The 23,737-nt window shown below is 40.1% G+C and overlaps 4 protein-coding genes across 4 annotated transcripts in view; 1 reads left to right on the forward strand and 3 right to left on the reverse strand.

The window, feature by feature from the left end:
- LOC104091000 (protein EARLY RESPONSIVE TO DEHYDRATION 15-like) overlaps window positions 1-23,737 on the forward strand; it is a 132,036-nt gene that overhangs the window by 56,698 nt on the left and 51,601 nt on the right. The window lies entirely within an intron of this gene.
- Window positions 5,565-5,885, reverse strand: LOC138904233 (uncharacterized). Its single transcript, XM_070192737.1, has one exon. It carries the CDS (start codon window positions 5,883-5,885, stop codon window positions 5,565-5,567), a length of 321 nt encoding a protein of 106 aa, XP_070048838.1.
- LOC138904234 (uncharacterized) lies at window positions 8,858-10,313 on the reverse strand. The gene is made up of 3 exons (XM_070192739.1): window positions 9,935-10,313; window positions 9,371-9,471; window positions 8,858-9,328 (listed from the first exon to the last, which is right to left on the reverse strand). The coding sequence occupies exons 1-3, from the start codon at window positions 10,311-10,313 to the stop codon at window positions 8,858-8,860; spliced, it is 951 nt and encodes a 316-aa protein (XP_070048840.1).
- Window positions 14,939-15,995, reverse strand: LOC104090999 (protein GAST1-like). Its single transcript, XM_018769054.3, has 4 exons — window positions 15,863-15,995; window positions 15,615-15,671; window positions 15,473-15,506; window positions 14,939-15,328 (listed from the first exon to the last, which is right to left on the reverse strand). Exons 1-4 carry the CDS (start codon window positions 15,938-15,940, stop codon window positions 15,252-15,254), a joined length of 246 nt encoding a protein of 81 aa, XP_018624570.1. The 5' UTR covers window positions 15,941-15,995; the 3' UTR covers window positions 14,939-15,251.

Consider the following 23,737-nt stretch of genomic DNA (forward strand, 5'->3'; position numbering starts at 1 on the left):
TAATGGTCTAAAAGTCGTGGTCCAAAAGTGACAAAAATGACCCTGCAAATCAAGTCTGCGACCGCAGAATGGGTCGCAGAACGCTTTTGTTGTCCGCATATCTTCATTTTTCACCGCATAATTGATCACAAAGTTTTTCAATTTTCCATCGCATTATGGTTATGCGGTCCGCATATTGGTTTCGCGACTACATAACGTACCGCAAAGTCATCTTCACTGGAACTCCTTTTGCATTTGTGAGATCACTATGCAGTCTGCATAAGAGTTATGCGACCGCACAATGGATTGAAGACTTGACTCTCAGAAAATGGGATGATCTGCTTCATTCTGTGATGGGTCTGCGGTCCGCACATCACTTTTCCGGTCGCAGACCTGCCGCATTTCTGCCTTTCAATGGGTTTTGTCATCTTTTTTATGTTCTTGGCTCTTCAAGTCAGGTTTCCTGCAAAACACCAAAACTACATAAGAAATGACTTATAGTGCTTTAAAAGATGAGCTAAAGTCTATGTAATTAGTATCAAAAGTGTCGCATTTCTACGGCACATCAACACCCCCAACTTAGACTCTTGGTTGCCCTCAAGCAACTAAAAAGTCAACCTACTAAATACTAATCTACTTCCGACTGATCACAAAGAAGCAGTGACTATGGATGGTCCTGATTGTTAGCTAACAAGCATGTAACTTCTTTTATTCACAGCTAAATATGCACTTGTATCCTACTTCAAGAAGACTAACTTATGCTAAATCTTGCAATTCATGCGTGCTCACATCAAAGAAAATCCCCAACTCAACACATATGTACAAGGGATACAATCTAACACTCTTGCACTCAGGAAGAAGGCTAAGTGCTACAAGTATCAGTCTATATACTTGCCCTTATTTTAACTCCTTGCTACCTCAGGAATAATTGGTTGTAGATCAAAAAGGACTTTTAAAGGTTATAGTGTAGGTTTCAGGACTGGTTGGATGAATATTTGGGAATATAGTGACTGTACCCTCCTTGAACGCTACTCACATTTTTTTCTTTTTGCATTTTGCTTCTTTTTAAACCACATAGCTCGTATTGACCTCTAGTACCAACATAGAACCACCTTAAAGTACCTCTCTAATTTTCTCAAAACTCCATTATTTTTTATATACATATATTTTCTTTTGCTTTTCTATTGGAGCTTGAGTATCTTCATCTAACATAACTTTGAGGTATTTGCTTCTACACACAATGAACATCTTCACCATTTCCCAATTGATACCAACACCCCCAACTTAGACTTTTAGCCTTATTCTCAACATTCAAGGAGGGACGGGTTCAAAAGAGGGAATTATTTCTCAAAAAGGTAAAGGTTTGTAATGTAGTAGCCAAATAAAAGGTTAAAGGCTCAACGGGGGATAACTACGACGATACATGCACCACAGAGGTCAATTTGGTCAAAGACTAGTTTGCAATCACAAAGAGAGCCTAAGATCATTTCGACACTCAATCATCACCCTAAGATTTGCATTGAGGAACCAACCGGGCAAGTTCTAGACATTACAAGTTGAGCACATGCATTATTTACACAAATTCTCACCACTCACGACGCATGAACTGGTCGAATTGGCATAATTTCAGCCCTCAAGTGAATACAAGGCAATTCAATGCTTCATCACATGATATTTGAGATTCTAAGTAAGCACAAAGTTAAAGAGCGAGCCTCGATTTCACAAGAATGACTAACTTTTTATTTACAAAATTTGAAGGGTGCAATTTATTCCACAAAAACTTATCACATGCTTGAATCTAGGACAAAAGCACCAAACAAGTTACAACGTTTTATGCTACGAACATGGTTCTACTATTACACCCTTGGAAAAGAACCTGGCAAAGAAAAACCAAGAAGAATTCATTACTATATACAAATCTACATTATTAAGACTAAAAGTTTATATACAAGTTGCAAAGGTTGACTACCCCACCTCAACCTAAGAGCATGCATTGTCCCCAATGCATTGAGAAAGTTAGATAAAAGTTTAGGGGCTTCCTGGGGTACACTAGGCACTTGGAGGGGTTGGAATATCTGAGGCGACGGTGGGTGGATCCTCTGATAGGACAGTGGGTGGAATATCTAAGTCATTCGTGGGGCCGGGAGCTAACACTGTGGAGGCAGTGGGTGGAGCCTCTGACTCGACAGTGGTATCCGAGACCAAAGTAGGAAGCTCTGCCAGTTGCGGAGCTGGGTCCTGGACCTGGGAGATGCTAGCCTCACCACATGATGGTTGTGTGGTTGTGGTAGTAGCCCTAGCAACCATATCTACAAGGGAGTGTGCGATAGCTGTCTGCACATCCGCCTCCTCCTCACCCAGTGTATCCGTATAAACGGCAACTTGTTTGCCTCTGTTGCCCCTCTAATCATCACCCTCCTCAAGTATCTCCTCCTCATCTGTTTCCTCACGAGACTCTCCAGATTCCTCATCTGAATGATCATCGGTGTCTGTAACGGAACCCAGAGCTTGTAAGATGTCAGTACCAAGTGCCTCCTCAGCTAACAGGAGGTTTGTGAAATCCAGATTGAAGCTTGGTATGTGGGAGGTTCCAGTGCTCTGCTCCCCTTCCACTAGAAGAAGGGTGGTCAAATCAAACTCCAGTGTCTGCATCTTATGCAGCTCTGATTTGAGCTCAGCTACATTCTTTTTGAGTTGAGGCATGTCCCCAGCTCCATCTCGCTCAACCTTCTCAAGGCGAGCTTCAAAGTGCTTGAGTCGATCCTCATATGATAGATGTTATTTTTGAAGATCACTTACTGAGGCTTGGATCGGGGCCAATGCTTGCCGGAGGAGCGATGGAAGTTCTTTTGTCAATTTGTCTACTTTGGCATTTGCATGTTGTGCCAGTAGACCAATCTTGTAGAGTGCGGGCAGTGAGACAGGTGGTGTCGCAGTTGCTGGTCTAGGAGTGGATGTGGAGGTACCTGGTGCGGAAAAAGTTCCTGGCACTGATGAGGCAGCAGGTGTTGCTGAGGTGGACGAGGTCGTAGGGAGAGTGAGTGATTGCTCTAGTGGATCTTCTACCACTTTATCCGTAGCATCATTGTGCCGAGTGATGTCAATGTCCTGAACAACCTTTTCTATGCGGTCATATTTGGGGAACGGAGGAACTTCCCTAGCTTTATACAAAGCATGGATTAAGCATGAGAGGGGAGCGAGGTTTCTTTCTGGTTTTCCCGGATCCCAATCTCACAGAATATAAGCTCTCCCACATTAATCTTGATACCTGACATGATCCAAGCAATACGGATCGCCTTCTCGATATTGATGTCAGTCTCATTTCTCGTAGGCCGTATACGAGAACAGATAAAACTTAGCTAATACAGACCTTCTTGGGTGAAATCCCTCTTGTGAATCTTTTGGCATGGTGCAATCCAGGGTGGAGTTCCTTTGGCTATGACAGAGGCTACCCAAGCACGCTCAGATTCCTTATTTGTAATCTTTGCCTCATATTTTTCCATGCCTGGCTCCCACTCTTCAAAATATACATCATTGATTGATTGGGAATTACAGAGTATTGCAACTCCTCGGACTAAGAAAAAGTTCAAGTATCTACAGTTTCTCTTTTGTTCTGAGTTCCTGGATGCAGCATATGCAACATAAAATTCCCTAACAAGCGCCTCGTTGTACTCCCCCGGAACCTTAGTGAAAACTCCCATCCCCTCGTTTTGATGTTTTTAGCACATGCAGGTAGTGTTCTTTAAGACCGTTCAAACTCAGCTGCTTTTCTTCGAGGATCTTTCGTTTTGACAGGCCATATCTGTACAGATTCCAAGAGCCGGTAATCCTAAACCTGAAATCCTCACCACTCTTTCTGCGTGCTTCGTCCTGGAGGTCAACTGGTGCCACAAGGTCAGCTGTGCCTCCTCCTCTTCAGACTGGGAGGTAGGCTCAAATGAATTTCTGGATGTGTCGGGCCATTTGCGTTGGTATTGTTGTGATTGTGGGCTTATAGCTGCAGCCCTTTTCTTTCCTCAAATGGTTGGTGTTCGCGATGCTAAGGATTTCTTTAGTGTCATTTCTGCTAATTAATAAGGAGTTGGTATAAGGTAGGGAATGTGTAACATATGGTAGAGAAATGAGAGACACAAAATATTCTGCGAGCAGTTATGCGATCATAGAACAACTCTACGAACCACAAACCACAACGCAAAAGATAACCATCAGAAGCAAAAAAAGAATTATGCGGGCCGCAAAAGAGGTGGCAGAACAAGTTTGCGACCGCAGATCGGTCGCATTTTGAACTTTGAACTAACCTTGATTCTGCTTAGGTCTGCGACCATTATGCGGTCCGCAAACCATTTATGCGGCCGCAGACTCAACCGCACCTTGGTTGCTACAAAACTCTCAAACACGCAGAATGCGATGACTTTGTGGATCGCAAAACAGTTATACGGACTGCAAAGATCATCTTCTCCACTTAAAATTCACTCACATGCAACATTTATGCAACACTAAGTATCTAATGCTCAAATTTTGAGAGACCATTATACACACTCAACATCAGGTCATTTTTATGCTCAGCCTCACAATAACTAATGCAAATTGTCATAAATTTCCAACCCCCATACCCAAATCAGTCCCCTAATTCTAACCCCCAAATTTTGATTGACCCACATCATATATCTTCCCCCAAAGTCGATTCCCAGTACACGAGATAAGAAGTTGGGTAGATAGAGAAGGGTATCATGGATGAGAGGGGAGAATAAGGCGAGTGAAAGCACACGACAATCTTGAAATTAACTGAGCAAGAGAAATGTTGGAAATTTACATACCAGATGTCAGACGATCGAGCAAGCCACTTTGGTGTGAATCGCGAGAAAAGTGAGCCTTTCTTTTCAAATTCTTTTTATTTTTCTCAGTGTTTTTCTTTTGTGTTATATTTCGTGCTTGGGTGTGTGAGATTAGAGACGATAGATGGAAGTCAGAGAGAGAAAGAAGTAGGGCTTAATACCTGAGGATTTTGCAGTGACAAGACCAACGCATAACATATTATGCGGCCGCATATGTGTTTTGCGATGGGTTAGTACCTGGGTGGTGCGCAACAGATTTGCGATCCACTCTGCGGTCGCAGCATGATTCTGCGGGCCACATAAGTTAAATTTCCTCCGTATTTTTAAGGCCCAATTTGAATGGTGTTCTTCTTGTGTCTGCGACCATTATGCGATCTGCGAACCCTTTATGCGGCCGCATATGTTGCCGCAGAACAACAACTGAAGCTCAACTTGTTTTCCTTCATTTTTCCTCTACCTTTGTATCCTATTTCTTTGTATTTTAGGTAACAAGCATTTTAACACACACGTCAAACTGTTCAACACTTACAAATAAACCTACCAAAATTAAAATCTAACCAAAAGAATGTTACCAAAACATGGGTTGCCTCCCAAGAAGCGCTTGATTTAACGTCGCGGCACGACGATGTTGCCCCCATTTTGGCTAATCAGTGGGGGGATTAGTATAGGACCATCCTTGAGTGAAAATTGTTCTACCAGATGCCTTTCTCTAATGGTTTCGATGTGATGCTTGACCCTTTGGCCATTTACTTAGAAAGTTCGAGTCCCGTCCTCGGATTCTAATTCAATAGCGCCATAAGAAGACACACTCTCACCTTTGAATGGGCCAGACCATTTGGATGTGAGTTTGCTCGAAAAGAACTTCAATCTTGAGTTGAAGAGTAAGACCAAGTCACCGGATTTGAATTCCCGCTTCAAAATCTTCTTGTCATGAACAAACTTCATTCTTTCTTTATACATGGCTGCATTCTCGTAGGCATGGAAACGAAACTCTTCCATCTCGTTGAGTTGCATCATCCTTAAATTAGTAGCTTCAGCCCAGTCAAGATTTAACTTTCTCAATGCCCACATGGCTTTGTGTTCAAGTTCCACTGACAGTGACAAGCCTTACCAAAACCAATCGGTAAGGTGAGGTGCCAATGAGTGTCTTAAATGTTGTTCGATAGGCCCACAATGCATCATCTACCTTCTTTGACATGTCAGTCCTGTTTGCATTAACAGTTTTTGCTAGAATATTGTTGATTTCCCGGTTGGAGACTTCAACTTTACCGCTTGACTGAGGATGATAAGGGGTAGCCACCTTGTGCTTAACTCTATATGTTTTGAGCAACCCGACAAAAGCTTTGTTGCAAAAGTGAGAACCACCATCACTAAGGATGGCCCTTGGGGTTCCAAACCGAGTAAATATGTTCTTCTTCAAGAAGTCAGTTACACTTCTTGCCTCATTGTTCGTTAAGGAAATCGCCTCAACCCACTTGGAGATATAATCAACCGCCACCAAGATATATGTCATGCCATAAGAGCTTACGAAGTGACCCATGAAATCTATCCACCACACATCAAAGATCTCGACCTCTATCACAAAGTTCATAGGCATCCCATGCCTTCTAGAAATTGTCCCTTCTATTTGACATTGATCACATGCCTTACCATTTGGTTTGCATCTTGGTAGATCGATGGCCAATAATAGCCACATTCAAGCACTTTTGCCACAATACGATTTCAACCGTGGTGACCCCCAACTAGGGAGTCATGACATGCTTTGAGAAATTTGAATTACCTCATCTTCCGTAACACAACGCCGCATGATGTTGTCGGTGCAAATCCAGAACAAAAAGGGTTCCTCCCTATAGTATTGCCTACACTCCCGCAAGAACTTTTTCTTTTGATAAGCTTCCAATCCGTCGGGGATAAGGTCACTAACCAAGAAGTTAGCGATGTCGGCATACCAAGGAGTGGAGGTGCTAGATATTGCCAATAAATGTTCATCTGTTAAGGCATCATTAATTTCAAGATCTTCTTTTGGTCTCCCTGCCTCTTCAAGCATAGATAAGTGATCTGCAACTTGATTCTCTATTCCATTCCGCTCTTTGACTTCAAAGTCAAACTCTTGTAACAAAAGAACCCACCTAATCAATCTTGGTTTAGCATCCTTCTTTGCCATAAGGTAGCGGAGAGCAGCATGATCGGTGTAGACTATCATTTTGGATCCTAACAAATAGGCCCGGAATTTTTCAAAAGCATAGACAATAGCAAGTAGTTCTTGCTCAATTACAATGTAATTCATTTGTGCGACATTGAGTGTCTTGCTTGCATAGTAGACATGATGAATAATCTTGTTATACCGTTGACCAAGTACTTCTCCAATAGCTATACCACTGGCGTCACACATGAGTTCAAATGAAAGAGACCAATCGGATGTGAAAATTAGGTGCCGTGGTGAGCCTTACTTTCAATTACTCAAAAGCTTTGAGGCACTTCTCATTGAACTCAAACTTAGCATCCTTTTCAAGGAGCTTGCACATGAGACTTGCAATTTTTGAGAAGTCCTTGATAAATCACCTGTAAAAACCGGCATGCCCCAAAAGGCTCCGAACACCCTTTACCGAAGTGGGAGGAGGAAGCTTGGAAATGATCTCGATATTTGCCCGATCAACCTCTATGCCTTTCTTGAAAATTTTGTAGCCAAGAACAATACCCTCGTCTACCATGAAGTGATATTTTTTCCCAATTGAGCACAAGGTTTGTTTCCACACATCTTTTGAGCATTTGCCTAAGGTTGGCAAGGCAATGCTCAAAGGAATTACCAACTACAGAGAAGTCATCCATGAATACCTCTAAGAAATCCTCCACCATGTCCGAGAAGATTGACATCATGCATCGTTGAAAAGTAGTTGGAGCATTGCATAGCCCAAATGACATCCGGCTAAAAGCAAAGGTTCCATGCGGACATGTGAATGTCGTCTTCTCTTGGTCTTCCAAGGCGATGTTGATTTGGTTGTAGCCGGAGTAACCATCCAAGAAATAATAAAATGACCTTCCCGCTAGCCGATCAAGCATTTGATCAATAAAAGGCATAGGGAGATGGTCCTTGCAAGTATCACTATTGAGCTTCCGGTAGTCCATGCAAACTCTCCACCCGGTCATCGTCCTCGTTGGGATGAGTTCACTTTTGTCATTTTGACTCACGGTCATGCCTCCTTTCTTTGGCACACATTGCACCGAACTCACCCAAGGACTATCGGCAATAGGGTAGACAACCCCGGCATCCAACCATTTTATGATTTCTTTCTTTACCGCATCTTGTATGGAAGGATTTAACCTTATTTGATGCTCCACACTAGGTTTGCTCTCATGCTCCAATTGTATCTTGTGCTCACGGATTACGGCGGGAATCCCACGGATATCCACTATAGTCCAACCAATGGCCTGTCTGTTCTCCCTCAAGGTATCCAATAAGTGTTCAACCTGCACATTATTCAACAATGAAGAAACAATTACGGGTAGAATTTCATTAGAGCCAAGAAATTTATACCTTATGTGCGGCAGAAATGGCTTGAGCTCAAGTTATGGCGGCTCGATAATTGAAGGCTTAGAGGGAGGAGTGACTCTATTCTCTAAGTCAAGAGAAAGCTTCTTTGGTGCATAAGTGTAGAACCCAAGCCCTTCCAATGCATTCACCGATTCCACGTATCCTTCCATGTCCTCACCATCAAAATTTACCAAAATAGCCGCCAATGCCTCACCAAGGCATTCCTCTTCCATCTTCACCTTGACTGCATCCTCTACCTCATCAACAATATCAATGACTGAGATACTCCCGTATGCATGTGGCAATTTCATACACTTACTTGCTTGAAAGTTAACTTCTTCGTCATTAACTCGGAACTTGATAACATTTCGTTTCGAGTCCATCAGTGCCCTCCCGGTAGCAAGGAAAGTTCTCCCTAAGATGATAGGGATCTCTTTATCAATATCACTATCGAGAATAACAAAGTCAGCAGGGAGGAGAAATGTCCCCACTTTCACAAGCACATCATCAACTATTCCCACCGGTCGCTTGAACCGTCGGCCATTTGCAACCTCATACTTGTAGGTCTAGGTATACCTAATCCCGCTTGCTTGTAGATAGAAAGGGGCATTAAGTTGATGCTAGCCCCATTATCATAAAGGGCTCGTGCAAAGTCACGCGATCCAATAGTCCATGGAATGGTGAAGGCTCTCGCGTTCTCTTCTTTTTGGACGGCGGTTGTTGCAATGATAGAACTAACCCGGTGAGTCACATTCACCACTTCATTCTTGATGGTTTTATTTTTAGTGATCAAGTCCTTCAAGTACATAGCAAAACCCGGCATAACTTGAAATACTTCCACAAATGGAATGTTCACTGATAATTGCTTTAGGATGTCATAGAACGTTTCGAGTTTTCTATCATCAACCTTTCTAGCTAGTCTTTGAGGGAAAGGAGGAGGAGGTCTAGGAATTGGTGCTAGAGTTTTTGGTGCCTCTATTACCTTTCCCTTAACCTCTTCATGGTTCACTTCTTAAGTTCTCACCTTCTTCGGGAGTCTTTCAACTTCAACAACATTTGGCACCTCAATTTGTGCCTCGACTTCTTGTTCAGAATCTTTCACTTTGACCACTTGTTCATTCTCTCCTTGAAGTAGTTTCCCACTTCGAGTTATGATTTACATACAATGAGAAGTTGGACCACTCCCACTACCTTTTGGGTTTGCAATGTATCACTTGGGAGCGTGCCTTTTTGCTTCGGATTTTGATTCTTGAGAGATCCCTCATTTGCATCTCCAACTTTTGAATAGATGCGGTGTGAGAACCCACAAGTTCGGTCATATTCTTCATTGAAGTGTCAGATCTCTCTTGATTTTGCAATACTCTTTCAAGCATGTTTTACAACTTGGACTCACTTGAAGCACTTTCCTTCCAATGTGGAGAATTAGAATATTTCCCCTTTGGTGGAACATAGGGGTTCGAACTCCGATTTGAAAAATTGTTGTTATTGTTACTCCAATTTCCTTGATTTGAACTACATTGGTCATTTTTCCACTATTGGTTGCCTTACCCTTGCGGGTTAGACCTCAATTTGTGTTGTTGTCCTGAACCTTGGTAGGGTTGTCTTTGATATCCTCCTTGAGGATTGTTGACATAGCTTGCTTCTTCGTATTCCTCATTTGACATGGGTTGCACAACTTCCACAACATTCACCTTTTTTGTTTGGCTTTCAGTAAACATTTGTGTCAACACGTTGACATTTGTGGCAATCCCGACAATTACTTGATCTCTTTTTTGGTTCTCCTTAATCATGTTAGACAAGGAAGGAGTACCATATGCAATTCCACTCGTGGTGTCTTCCGAGTGCCAAGCTTGGTTATGTTCTGCCATCTTGTTGAGGATTTGTGTGACCCTTGCAAATGTTTTATCCATAAAGGATCCATCCACTGCATTTTTGGCTATGGATTGATTCATAGGATCCAAGCCCATGTAAAACTTCTCCAACAAAATATTATTCGGAAAGCCAAGATTCGGCAACCTCACCAAATATAGCTTGAATCTATCCAATGCCTCTTGTAGATGCTCTCCCGGTAATTGCTTGAAGAAGAAAATTTTATCCCCAAAACTTGTACTTCTTGCTTTGCGGAAACCATTTTGCTAGGAAAGCTAGGACAAGTTCGGGCCAAGTATGGATGGAACTAGGAGGTAGATTTTGGATCCACTATCTTGTCTCTCCAGTTAGAGAGTACTTGAACACCCTCAACCATAGGGAAACATCTGAGACATAATTCTGCTTGTGCATTGCACACACACCCAAAAGTTTTCTGAGATGTTGTGTCGAAACATCGTCGGTGGAATTTCGGAAGAACCCCTCTGCCTTTAGCATTAGGATTAGACTGTGTTCCACTTTGAAGGTGGCAACATCAACTCTTGGAGGGACAATGGCAGTTGTATCCTCAATATACTCATCTATATCCGCAAACACATTCTTTTCTTTCGGCTCGCCCATGTTTACCTAATGACACCAAGCAAAGTGTGATGGAATAGAAGAAGACGTAAAGTAAAGCACACACTATATAAATAGTGTAAGGCAATCGGTGTCAAATATAATAACCCAACTAGGTTGGGGTTGAATCCCACACGGAATAGGTGTAAAAAGGTTACTTGAATAGTGTGAAACTTGATTTAAGCTGTAGTTCTACTCCGTTAGCTTAAAAAGAGTTTTGTAATTGTGAATTGTCAAGAAAATATATTTTGTTAAGAGAATTTAATTAATTTTATTAAGAAACCAAGGTTGTGTCCCCATCAATGGAATGTAATGCTATCGATTTTAATATGATATATTTCTAATGGAAGGTCCTTTGATATGCAAATAGTTCCTAAATGAATATCCAATATATTCCAATAACTAGGTAGTATTTCCTCTCTATGATTTTTCCAAATATAAAAGAGTTATAACTAAGAGTAACTAATTTATGCCAAGTAAAACCCACTTATCCCTAGGCGATTCTATTAAATAATATTTAAAGTCTTGAGTTCTTGCTATTCAATTCTACCAAACTCTAACCCACTTTTCTAAGTAAAGATAGAGTAAAATGGCACTAGTCAATGTTTGCAACCATCAACCATAAATGAAGCATAAGAAATGAATAGAAATAAACCAACCATTATATATATATATTCAATGGTAAATACCCATTAACATTACACCCACTTAGGGTCCACAACCTTAGTATTTAAAGTTAGCTACTCATACTAGAATACAAGAACAAAGTAATAAATAAAGTCATAAAACTTACAAAGAGGACAAAGTCTTGAATTCTCTCTCAAAAGCTTCCAAAATAATGGTGTATTCAATACTCTAAGTGTAGCCTCTTTTTCAGACAAGATGGTCCACAAAAATTCTAATCATTCTATTTATAATGGTCCAAAAGCGTGGTCCAAAAGTGACAAAACTAACCCTGCAAATCAAGTGTGCGACCGCAGAATGGGTCGCAGAACGCTTTCGCTGTTCGCACATCTTCATTTTTCACCGCAGAATTGATCACAAAGTTTTTCAATTTTCCATCGCATTATGGTTATGCGGTCCGCATATTGGTTTCACGACCGCATAACGTACCGCAAAGTCATCTTCATTGGAACTCCTTTTGCCTTTGTGTGATCACTATACGGTTTGCATAAGAGTTATGCGACTGTACAATGGATCGCAGACTTGACTCTCAGAACCGGGATGATCTGCTTCATTCTGCGATGGGTCTGCAGTCCGCACATCACTTTTGCGGTCGCAGACCTGCCACATTTCTGCCTTTTCATGTGTTTTTGTCATCTTTTTCATGTTCTTGGCTCTTCAAGTCTGGTTTCCTGCAAAATACCAAAACTACATAAGAAATGACTTATAGTGCTTTAAAAGGGTATCAAAAGTGCCACATTTCTACGGCACATTAGTAGCTCAATCCGGAAATTTCATTAATGAAAAGCATTTATCAAGTTCGTTCAAGGATTAAACATCTAAGTAGACTCATCATGGCTCAATTAGATCACATAAATTGTTACCACATGTTAGATATCAAAGCTAGAAGCTTAACAGTCATTTCTGGGCTTATAGGAGCCCGAGCACAACCCAAACATGAATACACAACCCCGGTGCCCGCACACGGGATCATCCCCACACATGTGCGCACCCAAAAGCATGTGGCTATCACAACATTTCAGGCAACTAGTGCCTCAACCGAGTTTAAATACGATACTTACCTCAAGCAACTCGAATCACTCTGCTAGCAAGCCCTTGCCTCGCGAATCGGCCTCTAAACGTCTCGAATCTAGCCATAAACAATTATATACAATCAACACGAAATAAAGGAATCAATTCCATAAGAAAATATCAAGTTCTTAGTCAAAAGTCACTCTAAAGCCGGCCCCCGAGCCCACATCCCGAAATCCGATAAAAGTTACAAAATCCAGAAGCACATTCAACCATGAGTCCAACCATACCAAATTTACAAAAAGCTAACACCCAATCGACCCCCAAATTTCCAATTTAAACTCTCCAAATCCCTAGCCCCAACTCCCAAAATTACACCTCAAAACCACACAATCTAGGTGGGAAAATCAATGGGGTAACATAATTCTTGAATAAATTAAACCACGAGTGACTTACCTCAAGAAAACCCTCGAAAAGCCTCTCAAAAATCGCCTTAGACCGAGTTGGAATGTTCAAAAATAAAAAAAACCCACGGAACCCTCGATTTAATATTCTGCCCAGGCCTTCTCGCTTCTGCGGCCCACAAATCCACTTTTGCAGTCAAAAATTCGTATATGCGGATGCCACTAAAGGGCCGACCAACCGCTTCTGCGGTCACAAATCTCGCTTCTGCGGTGCGCATCTGCGCAAAACCATCCGCTTATGCGGACAAGTGACTCCAACTCCCTCTTCGCTTCTGCGATCCACCACGCGCAGGTGCGAGTCCGCACCTGCGGAAATTCATCTGCATCCGCGCTCCACAACCCCCAATCCAAACTACGCTTCTGCTCTTCCCCAGCTCGCACCTGCGACCAAAGTTCCGCAGGTGCGATTGCACCAGAAGGCTTCAGCTGCAACACCCTTTCAAACTCCAACTTTAATCTGTTAAACGTCTGAAACTCACCCGAGGCCCCCGGAACCTCAACCAAATATACCAACAAATCCTAATACACGATACGAACTTAGTCGAGCCCTCAAATCACATCAAACAACATCAAAAGTATGAATTGCATACCAATTCAAGCCTATTGAAACTAAGAAAATTCCAGCTTCTACAAACGACGCCGAAACCTACAAAATCACGTCCGACTGACCTCAAATTTTGCACACAAGTCCCAAATGACACCACGGACCTACTCCAACTCACGAAACTCCAATTCGAGCCCGGTAACCACAAAGTCCACCCTCGGCCAAACTTCTAAATTTTTAACTTTCGCCATTTCAAGCCTAATTCAACTATAGACCTCCAAATCACAATCCGGACACGCTCATAAGTCCAAAATCACCCAACTGAGCTAACAGAACCATCAAAACTCCATTCCGGAGTTGTTTAAACATAAGTCAACATCCGGTCTACCTTTTCAACTTAAGCATCCAACCTTTAGACTAAGTGTCTCAACTCATTTCGAAATATTTTTGGACCCAAACCAACTACTCCGGCAAGTCACATAGCAGCTATAAAGTACAAAATGAGCAGTAAATGGGGGAACGGGGCTACAACTCTCAAAACGATCGGTCGGGTCATTACAGATAATCCCTGAATGGAGAGGTTGCATATTTTATAATGAGCAGGACTCCTTACTTGAAGAGAACTCTATCCAAGATAAGAGAATAGTTACAAGTTGAAGTTGACTAAAACTCTTCTACTAAGGAAGAGTAAAGCATTAGAACTCTAGTTAATCTTTATTTACTAACTTTATAAATATCAATGTTGTTCTCTTTCACAGGTGACACACAAATATAGAAGTGAAAACACGAATCGAGAGCGAAATAGCAAGGCATTTTGTGAGCAATTCCTGTGAGATTCAAGAGTTTGATCCTGAAGCTACACGAACCAGATTGAAGAACCAATTCCATACAGAGTTTTATGTATCTTTCTTTATTTCTAGTTCAAAGTGTAGTAAGCGTTTTGAGTTGTACCTTTCAGCTTTCTTAGAAGCAAATTGTACCTGGTACATGAGTTGTATTATTCAAGTTAGAGTTAACTTGAACTAGACGCAACAGCCTATGGCGTGTTACTACAAGGGTTAGAGTTAATCCTTAGGTTTGCAAGAGGTTGTAAACTCGAATTGTATTGTTCAAATTAGAGTTAACTTGAAGCAGTCGCAACAGCCTGTGGCTTGTTGCTACAAGGGTTAGAGGTAATCTTTAGGTTTGCAAGAGTTTGTAAACTTTGTCATTGGCTCAGAGTTGTAGTAAAGTTTTGGGAAAATTCTACTGGGTAATAAGTCATGATTTTTTCACCTTTTGAGCCAGGTGTTTTCCACGTAAAAATTCATATGTTCTTTACTTTCTGTATTAATTACTCCACAACTGTAGTGTAAGGAACATATAAAAGAACCAGATCCTTCGACAATGTAGTGCACGCGAAAAATTGGACATCACAAAAATCATCCCTTCTTATGTGGTATTGAAGTATAAAACATGAAGTGTTATGTTCGGCACCTGTCCATATTGACCAATTTCATTTCAATAATGACTTTCAATCATGTTGGGCCAACACAATTTATGATATACATTAAGGAATGGACACATTAATTTAGTAACTTAATTAAGAGTAAAAATAAAAAAAGTGAAAGCAATTAAGGGCATTTAGGGCCTCCTCTCTTAGTCTTCCAGTTATTGTAACAAGGGCAAAATTGCTTGTTTCCATATGTTCCTGGAGGAACACAAAGGCATTTCGCACATCATTTTTCACAGAAAAACATGCATGGTTTCTTGAATGCTGTCTTTGAACATCTGTATATGCACCTCGCTCCACACTCTGCAAATTTATACAGACAGGAAAAATAAATATTAAAAAATTATCTCACATTTCTAATAAGTGAACTAATTGTGTAAATATTTTGTATTTCGTCAATATATAGAACTTAAATTCAAAATTAGGCGAGCAAAAGAATTCCCGTACCTTGAGGATGGAGGCTACCAGGAGTGATACCATACTAGAAAAACAATTAAATAAAGACGCAAGGATTAGCAACTTAATTAGGATGAAAAAAGAAGTAGAATTCAAATTGCTGTTGATGCCTCATTTTCCTAACAATTCTTACCATAGGAAAAGTATTGGGAGGTTGAGCCTGAGGTGCTGGAGGCTCTGTTATGCTTGCCTGTGAAACAATGTAAGGCATGTCAATGTCACCAACAACCAGAACTACTACTATTATTACGTCTCAATCTCAAAAATAAATTCAGATCCACTATATAAATTCTCATTGTCCATATATCACTCCCATTTTGGTCGGCATTAAAAACCAAAAGGAAGATAATAAGAAGAAGAAAAAGAGTAATAGGAACTTACATGGGTTGAAACAAGAAGAAGAACCATTAATAATAGAATAAGATGGAGTAGTATTACAAGACTAGGCTTCCTTTCCATTTTGTTTCTCTGTCGATACAAAATAATTGACCAAAGTGGGAAGTGGGAGGTGACTACAAAGAGAGAGTTAGCTGAAGAATTTATAGGCAGTTATTAGTGGTTTTTCTATATGACGTTTCAGAATTTTATTGGTATATCATACTGTTCTCTGCACGAGAAGAAAGTGCAATATGTTAAACAGTATCTGATAGCAACATTATAATGTATTGCCAAACTTTGGGTTCTGTAAAATTACTTTTACATCCTCGTCCTTTTTGTTTTCTTTTTCCTTCAACCATTGTTGTTTTTGTTGCTCGTTTTGGGTAAGCAAGAGCTTTATTCACTCGCATGGTTTGAGTTATATCACTAAAGAAATTAAAAAGAGAAACAAATTTGTACTAAGAAGAGTCAAAGTATTTAGGAGGTCTCATCTAGTAAAGAAAGTGAAAACTATTTTGAGATAAATTGATGTGGAAAAATTGTACTTTTTGCTCATTTAAATTTCAAAATTTGTCCTTCTTTAAACTATTATTAATGTTGTTAATTAAGGTGTAAAAATTAATCATGAGAGCTTATAGAATATGTGTTGTTTCTATGACAAGAGTAAGAAAAGTACGAAACTTAATATACGACGTGGTTTGTAGGATGTATTAGGAAAAATAATACATGTATTAGCTTTGGTATTATTAATCCCTTATTTGTTAGTATTTTTCAATTTATGTATAACTAATACTTGTATTAGTTATACACCATATTCAGTGGGCATTTGGACATAAGAATTGTAAAATTCCAAAATAGGGGAAAAAAAATATTTTCAAGTGAAAATGATATTTGAAATTTAGAGTTTTGTTTGGACATAAATATAATTTTGGGTTGTTTTTGAAGTTTAGTGAGTGATTTGAGTGAAAATTTTGAAAAATAACTTTTTGGAGTTTTTCAAATTTTTGAAAATTTCCAAAATGCATCTTCAAGTGAAAATTGGAAATTTTATGAACAAACGCTGATTTCGAAAAAAAGTGAATTTTTTTTGGAAAAAAAGAAAAAATTTCTTATGTCCAAACGGGCTCTCAGTACTATTCTTCATACATATCAAATCATGAATTAGCAATACATGAGTTCTAATACATAGGGGTATACATAGGACAGGTTGGTTCGGATTTTCCAATTACCAAACCAAACCATTTATGTCGGATTTTAAAATCTATAAATCAAACCAAACTAATAAAAGTCAGGTTTTTCAATCTCGATTTTTTTCGAATTTTTCAGTTTTCTCAGATTTTTCGGGGTTTTTTTTTCCGGTAAAATCTTCATAGCATAAAATATATCACTTGTGTTTCAAGTATTGTTTTAGTCCTAGTAGGATACAACGATATAAGGTGTTACTCACGGAAATAACACAAAATAATGTGAGATGAGTCATGACATTGTACTAAAATATTCAACAATAAAGAAAATAAAATCGCATAAAATAAATATAGCTAATTAATAAGTGTCACGACCCAAAATTACGTGACCGACACACTACCCAACCCGAGCGAACCAAATCATGTGATGCGCCCAAATCATATGCATGAAAACAAATTTAATTACGGAAGTGTGATGACCCAAAATGTCATCTTTAAATTTAATAAGTAATTCTGTATTCTAAGACCTCGAAAAGCACCATGTATAATTTTTCGACTTGCGTGCTGTTACGGCCAAACACACTCACGCAAGTATACGTGGTCGTCAAGTAATAAAGTAGTAAATAAAGTATCGTTCCCACGAAGACTTATGATTAACTTTGACTAATTCAAACTCGAATAGCTTATTGATTCAAGATATTTCTAACAAAATATATAATTTTCTAACTTACTACCTACGGACGATCAAATAATGAATCGCTAAGAATTCAACACAACACTTAAATAGTTTTGTTCAACAATCAATAGGATATAATATTCCAGGGTCACGGGTCATCTAACATTCATGTTGCATTCGTATTTTAAAATAGCTAATTGATTTATCTGAATTGTTGATTCACAGGGTTAATTTCACTCGTAAGAATCTGTCGAGTTCTTACTCGCATGCTCAAGTTAACTTAATACCTATATGTCTATGGAATTAAGTTTAACAAGAACTCATTTACAATTCCTGTATTTTAACCGAGTAAGGCAATTAGGTATATGTCTATCCTAATCGCGAATCCTTTCCCCGATGCCCGGGTTTTGAAAACTTACTCTATTTACTTCTATATGCAATCTAGGGTTCCCACTTTCGAGTTCAACTCTAGATTCGTAGATAGTATTTCACTGTTAATTACTCAGCAAAATAATTAGAAACAGAATTAAATAAACAACCCAATATGATAAACCCAACGTCGTCAAATTAAACTTCAAACATCAACATTCGTGTATACCCATGACCCTAGAATAATAGGGTTCTTAGCCACTCATATTCAGGCAATCATCCCAAATTTCATAAGATTGCATAAAAATCAATAAAAGAAAGAAAGGATAAAACTCCAGACGAATTCCGTGGTCTTTGAACTTGGTTATAGCCTTTTTTCTTCTCTTCCCCCGTCTCTCCTCTACAAGAGGCGTTTTAAAGCTTATATATTGCGTCCAAAAGTTGTAATCTAGAGTTCTCCTAACTCTAGTCCAAATCGGCTTCAGGGGTTGATGCTAAGGCGGATGCGACGCATCCACCTCGTCCTCCATTTCTTAACTTTGCATGTGAGGGTAGACGCGACACATCCAGCCTTCTCTTCTACTTCCCAGTTTCGCACGCGATGGCGAACGCTATGGCCCAACTTCACTGCTAAGGTTGCACGCAGGATGATGTTTTCCTAGGTTGGATGCGACGCATCCAACCCTTCTTCCTCTGGCTAAACCACCTTTTCTTCATATTTTGCACTCCGAACACCTTAAATCGTCACACATAACTTAATTAGTCATCAAACCAATAATTACACCATGTTGGGAGTTTTAAAGATTAAATAACATCAAGAAGTGGTTAAAACATGGGTAAAGTAACATCAACACATATCGAAATATGCCAAACATCACTACCCCACACTTAAACCTTTGTTCGTCCTCGAACAAACCATCACTATAGTAAACAAAATAAAATTAAGCTCTTATCATTCAAAGCACACTACATCTATGACCATGGTTATTTGCTACAATTAGGCTCTAGACTATGCATCAACACACTTCCCTTTTCTTATGCCCTTCTTTAAACATATTCGAACAAAGACAACATGCTCACAACAATCCTAACCTCAAAAACCGACTCAATGTCACAATGCACTCATGGCTTGAACAACCAACATCATAGAGAAGTCTAATAACGTTACCTATCCCTCGTGAAACCATGTGCCCTCACAACAAAAGCAGAGAGAGTAAAATCAATCCACACATTCGAATCTCATGCTCACAAAGAAAATTGCTCACTCTCACAAAAGAAGTCACATGCATGTAATTGGTACCATAGGCTTGCCCTTAATGTAAATCTCTACTAATGTAAGCTCGCTCGATCTAAAATCAATTAGGACTTTTTCATGGTTGTAATGTGGGCTAAGGGACGGGTAGGATATATTTAAGGAATAGTGACTCACCCTCCTAAGCACTTTAACACATCATCAAATAACTTAAGCGCGAATTCTTCAACACCCTTTCAATTTCACCAATAATATCACTCCAAACAATATTTCCTCTTTCTTTAAGCACTACTTTAATTCATACCCACTAGCAAGAACAAGACAACAATTTATTCATTTATATTTTTCTTTCTTTTTTTTCCAGATTTTTCTCTTTTTTTTTTCTTTTCACTTTCCGCTAGTGGTGTATTATTTTACAAAATAAGTGCACCCTTCTTTCTTTCATTGGTTCCACTCAAAAGTCACCCCACACTTAGTCCCTTCTTACTTCTTTTAGCGCTCATCTAACAATTAAAGTGCTTTAAGAGGTAAAAGGATCAAAACAATGTCAATTAAGAATAAAAAGGGTATAGGCTTGTAATGTGGGTACCAAATAAAAGGTCTACAGGCTCAAAAGGGTTAACTAGGGATAGATTTTATTTGTGATAAGCAATAAGCTCAAAAAGATCAAAGAAATCCTAAAATCATTTTTCAAACCGAGCATCACCTAAAATTTCGCTTCAACTCACATACCGGGCAAGTTCTAGACACAAGTACACTACATGGACTACACAAAAACCTTACCACACATGGCACATGACTCATTAAGGACGGTCACATTCCGACTCTCAAACAATGCAAGTATTTACGGAGCAACGAGATATTAAGCATTAAGCGCAAAGTGAACACAAGTCAAGAAAATGAGAAATAGGCGCCACAAAACATGCTATCCATTTTAACAAGGCATCATCAATAATTTCAGAGTGAGAAGGGAAGATATTACATATGTAAAAGCCTAAATATGCCATTATCAACCAAGTCAAGGTCACCTAGGTTCATCATTCTTCCTCCTTTTATTCCCTACATTCCTACTCTACTCTAAAAAGAAAACAAAATTACCCGGTTCAAACTACATCCCATGGAAAAGAACCGAGGCACAAAGAAAAACCACAGGGGATTATTACTATCTACAAAGATACTATATATATATATATATATATATATATATTTTTTTTTTTTTTTTTTTTATTTTTTTTTATTTTTTTTTTTTGATAATGATAAACTGATAGTTACTCCATATAGATGAATTTACTGCTATTTTATGCCATTAATCCAGTGAATATTTTAGTACATTCATCCATACATCAAAACATGAATCACCCCCCACCCCACACTTAGGACTGTGCGTTGTCCCCAACGCACACAAACAAGGTAAAGTAGGGTGAGAAGAACTCCCTCAAGTCAAGGTGGAGGGCTCATCCGCAGTCTGTGGAGGAGCATCTGCATCCATAGCATTCCTATCATCAACAACTGGTGCTGATTCTGTAGCAGGTGTTACAGCGACCTCAGTAGGCCTGTTGAGTGGAGCCTCAGTGACTATGGGAGGAACAGGAGTGGATGGTCCGGCAGTGGATGATGCAATCAGCTGGGAGATGTCTGTACCTGCACATTGAACCAGAGCTCTGAGGAGTAATGATATCTCCTTCATCATCGTGGCCTGCTCGGTCTGAACTCGGCTTAGATCCGCACGAGTCTGTCTCAACTCATCCCTGGTGGCACTCAACTCGACACGAGTCGCTATCAGCTCAGCCCTGTTCTCTTGCATATCTGCTTGTATTTGCTCAAATAATTGTTGAATGGTGAGCTTAGAAGACCTTCCCTTGTTTGGCTGTAGAACATGAGTGACATCATATGGTCCTGGAGCTTTAGCCTCAATGTCGTCATTCTCCTTGTCCCATAGTACTCCCATCTCTGTTAAAAAAGCCGTTAGGGTATTAGCAAAGAACAGCCTCCACTTGTTATTCATCCTGGTTCGCTGCATTTGATCATGCATGATGGCTCCTAAGTTGAGTGGTATCCCCTCTAATAAAGCATATAATACGAGTGCGCGGTAACGAGGGACATCAGTTTTATGTTGGCATGGCATCAGGCGGTTACATATGAAATTTAGAGCCACACGTGCTAACGCACTCATGAATTCCTTGGCTATAGAGTGGTACTCCATACTCCCATGCTTCCATTCTGCATCCTTCCTGGTAGGGCATAGGACAGACTTAATGTGTGCATAATCTGGTGTTTTGCATATGGAGTCAAACCTATCTGTAAGTGTGTGTGGCACCCTTAAGAAGTTATTCAGAGCTTCAGCTGACACATTAATATCTACCCCTCTTACTCGCACAATGTTTCCCCTGGCGTGACGCCAATTGGCGTAGAGCTCTCTAACAATGGTGAGGTTGGCTTTGCCGTGACCTTTCAAGATGGGTCCCCATTTTTGCACCTCTCGAATTGACTTTAGAAACTCTGAGTACTTTGTCTTAAGTGGTCCGATGTTTATCGGCTTTTCCGGAATATACTTCTTTGAAACCAGTATCTTCTTATAGGCTCGGAATGCCTTCTCATTAACAAAGTATTTCTCCCAATCAACTCGGTCTATGGGTTCACCCTCGTCTTCATCACTCATGTTGACATGTAGGTGGTCATTGTCCGAATCGGAATCGGATTCAGATTCTGTAGTAATCTTCTCCTTCCCTTTATCAGTCGGATCACTCATTTTCGAAGCTTTTCTTTGGTATGTCACAGGCTCTCTTATCTCTATTCCTTTGCTTGGTGTAATACCCTTCTTCACTGTCCTCCTGACTAATGTTTCCTCCTCCTCTTGCTCTGAATCATCACTTAACTGCCTAGGCAGCAGTTCCATTTCCTTCTCCGTCCGCTTCCTTTTTTTCTGTGGATTTGGACCGCCCGCTGCCCTTCCGGTAGGCTTTTTGGGCGGTTGCTTGTCACCATCTTTGTCTTGTTGCTTGGATGGTTTACTCACTGCTGTCATTTTACGAATCTAAGTACCTGCAATGCAAAGAATTCAACAATTAGCAGATGAAACAGCGAAGTTCAGCTTGAAAGCAATTGCAACAGCTTGCCCTTCCAATTATTCGTAAAGTCATGCCATTCACTACTTCATGGAATTGTAGCTCATGACTTTCAGCAAGTATGTGATAACTCTCTTCAAAAATTCAATTTCACATAGCCCCTCACTCGACCCCACACTTATTCTCAAGCATACACCAATGTTGCTCGGTTACTCAGACTTCACCGACGCCTAAATTTTCCTCAGGGACAATTCGTCGAACATGTGGTATGCAACAAGTGTGCCTAGTTCATTCTATCAGTTGAGCAATGCAACTACCCTCCCAAAGTTTGACGAGATGAAGGGAATTATAGTTTATCATCTCGCAACCATTACAACGACCAAGAACGACAGCCCTAAAAAATTTTGAAATTGCAAAACCTACTTGTTGCTACCATTGAGGGAGGGAAGAGAGAAGAATTAGGAGAGAAGCCAACGGAAGAACGAAGAGGATGATGCGTACCTGTCGCGTTTGTATGCGTTGCAATTTCGATTAAAGAAATCCGTTTTGCGTTCGTAGGCGTCGCAAAAAGAGACGAGTGGATGCGTCGCAAGAAGAGTTTTTAACGAATTCGTTATCTTAAGATGTGTTAAAATATATAGTACTTACCTGTGCGTGCGAGCTTTGACGCGACGCATCCCCTTGTCTTCCTTCAAAAAATTTTCGGACGCGACACGGACGCGATAGGCAGACTTCACTGCCTTGAGCAATTGGCCCGTCAAAAATTTTTTTGCTGAGGGGGATGCGACGCATCCGCCTCGTTTTCTCATATCTGGGGAACTTTTTTTTTTTTGATTTTTTTTGATTTTTTCTTTCTACGTCCTACAAAAAAAATAAAAATAAAATAAAAATAAACTAACTAACTTGGGTGGCCTCCCAAGAAGCGCCTGATTTAACGTCGCGGCACGACGCAACATGTTCTTCATGCCTCCACTAAATCCATTGTGGTCTTGTGACGTGCAATGTCACCACCCCAATAGTGTTTTACTCTTTGGCCATTTACCAAGAATGTCGTATTGGACCCCTTATCACACAATTCTATCGCACCATGAGGTTTCACACTAACCACTTCAAACGGACCCGACCATCGAGATTTAAGCTTTCCTGGAAAAAGCTTTAGCCTTGAATTAAACAGTAGAATTTCTTGACCTGGTTCAAACTCACGATGTTGGATATGCTTATCATGCCATCTTTTGGTCTTCTCTTTATACAATTTGGCATTTTCATACGCATGCAATCGAAACTCATCAAGCTCGTTGAGTTGTAGCAATCTCTTCTCACCGGCCAAGTCCA

The sequence above is a fragment of the Nicotiana tomentosiformis genome, chromosome 2 (assembly GCF_000390325.3).
Source record: "Nicotiana tomentosiformis chromosome 2, ASM39032v3, whole genome shotgun sequence".
NCBI lineage: Eukaryota > Viridiplantae > Streptophyta > Magnoliopsida > Solanales > Solanaceae > Nicotiana > Nicotiana tomentosiformis.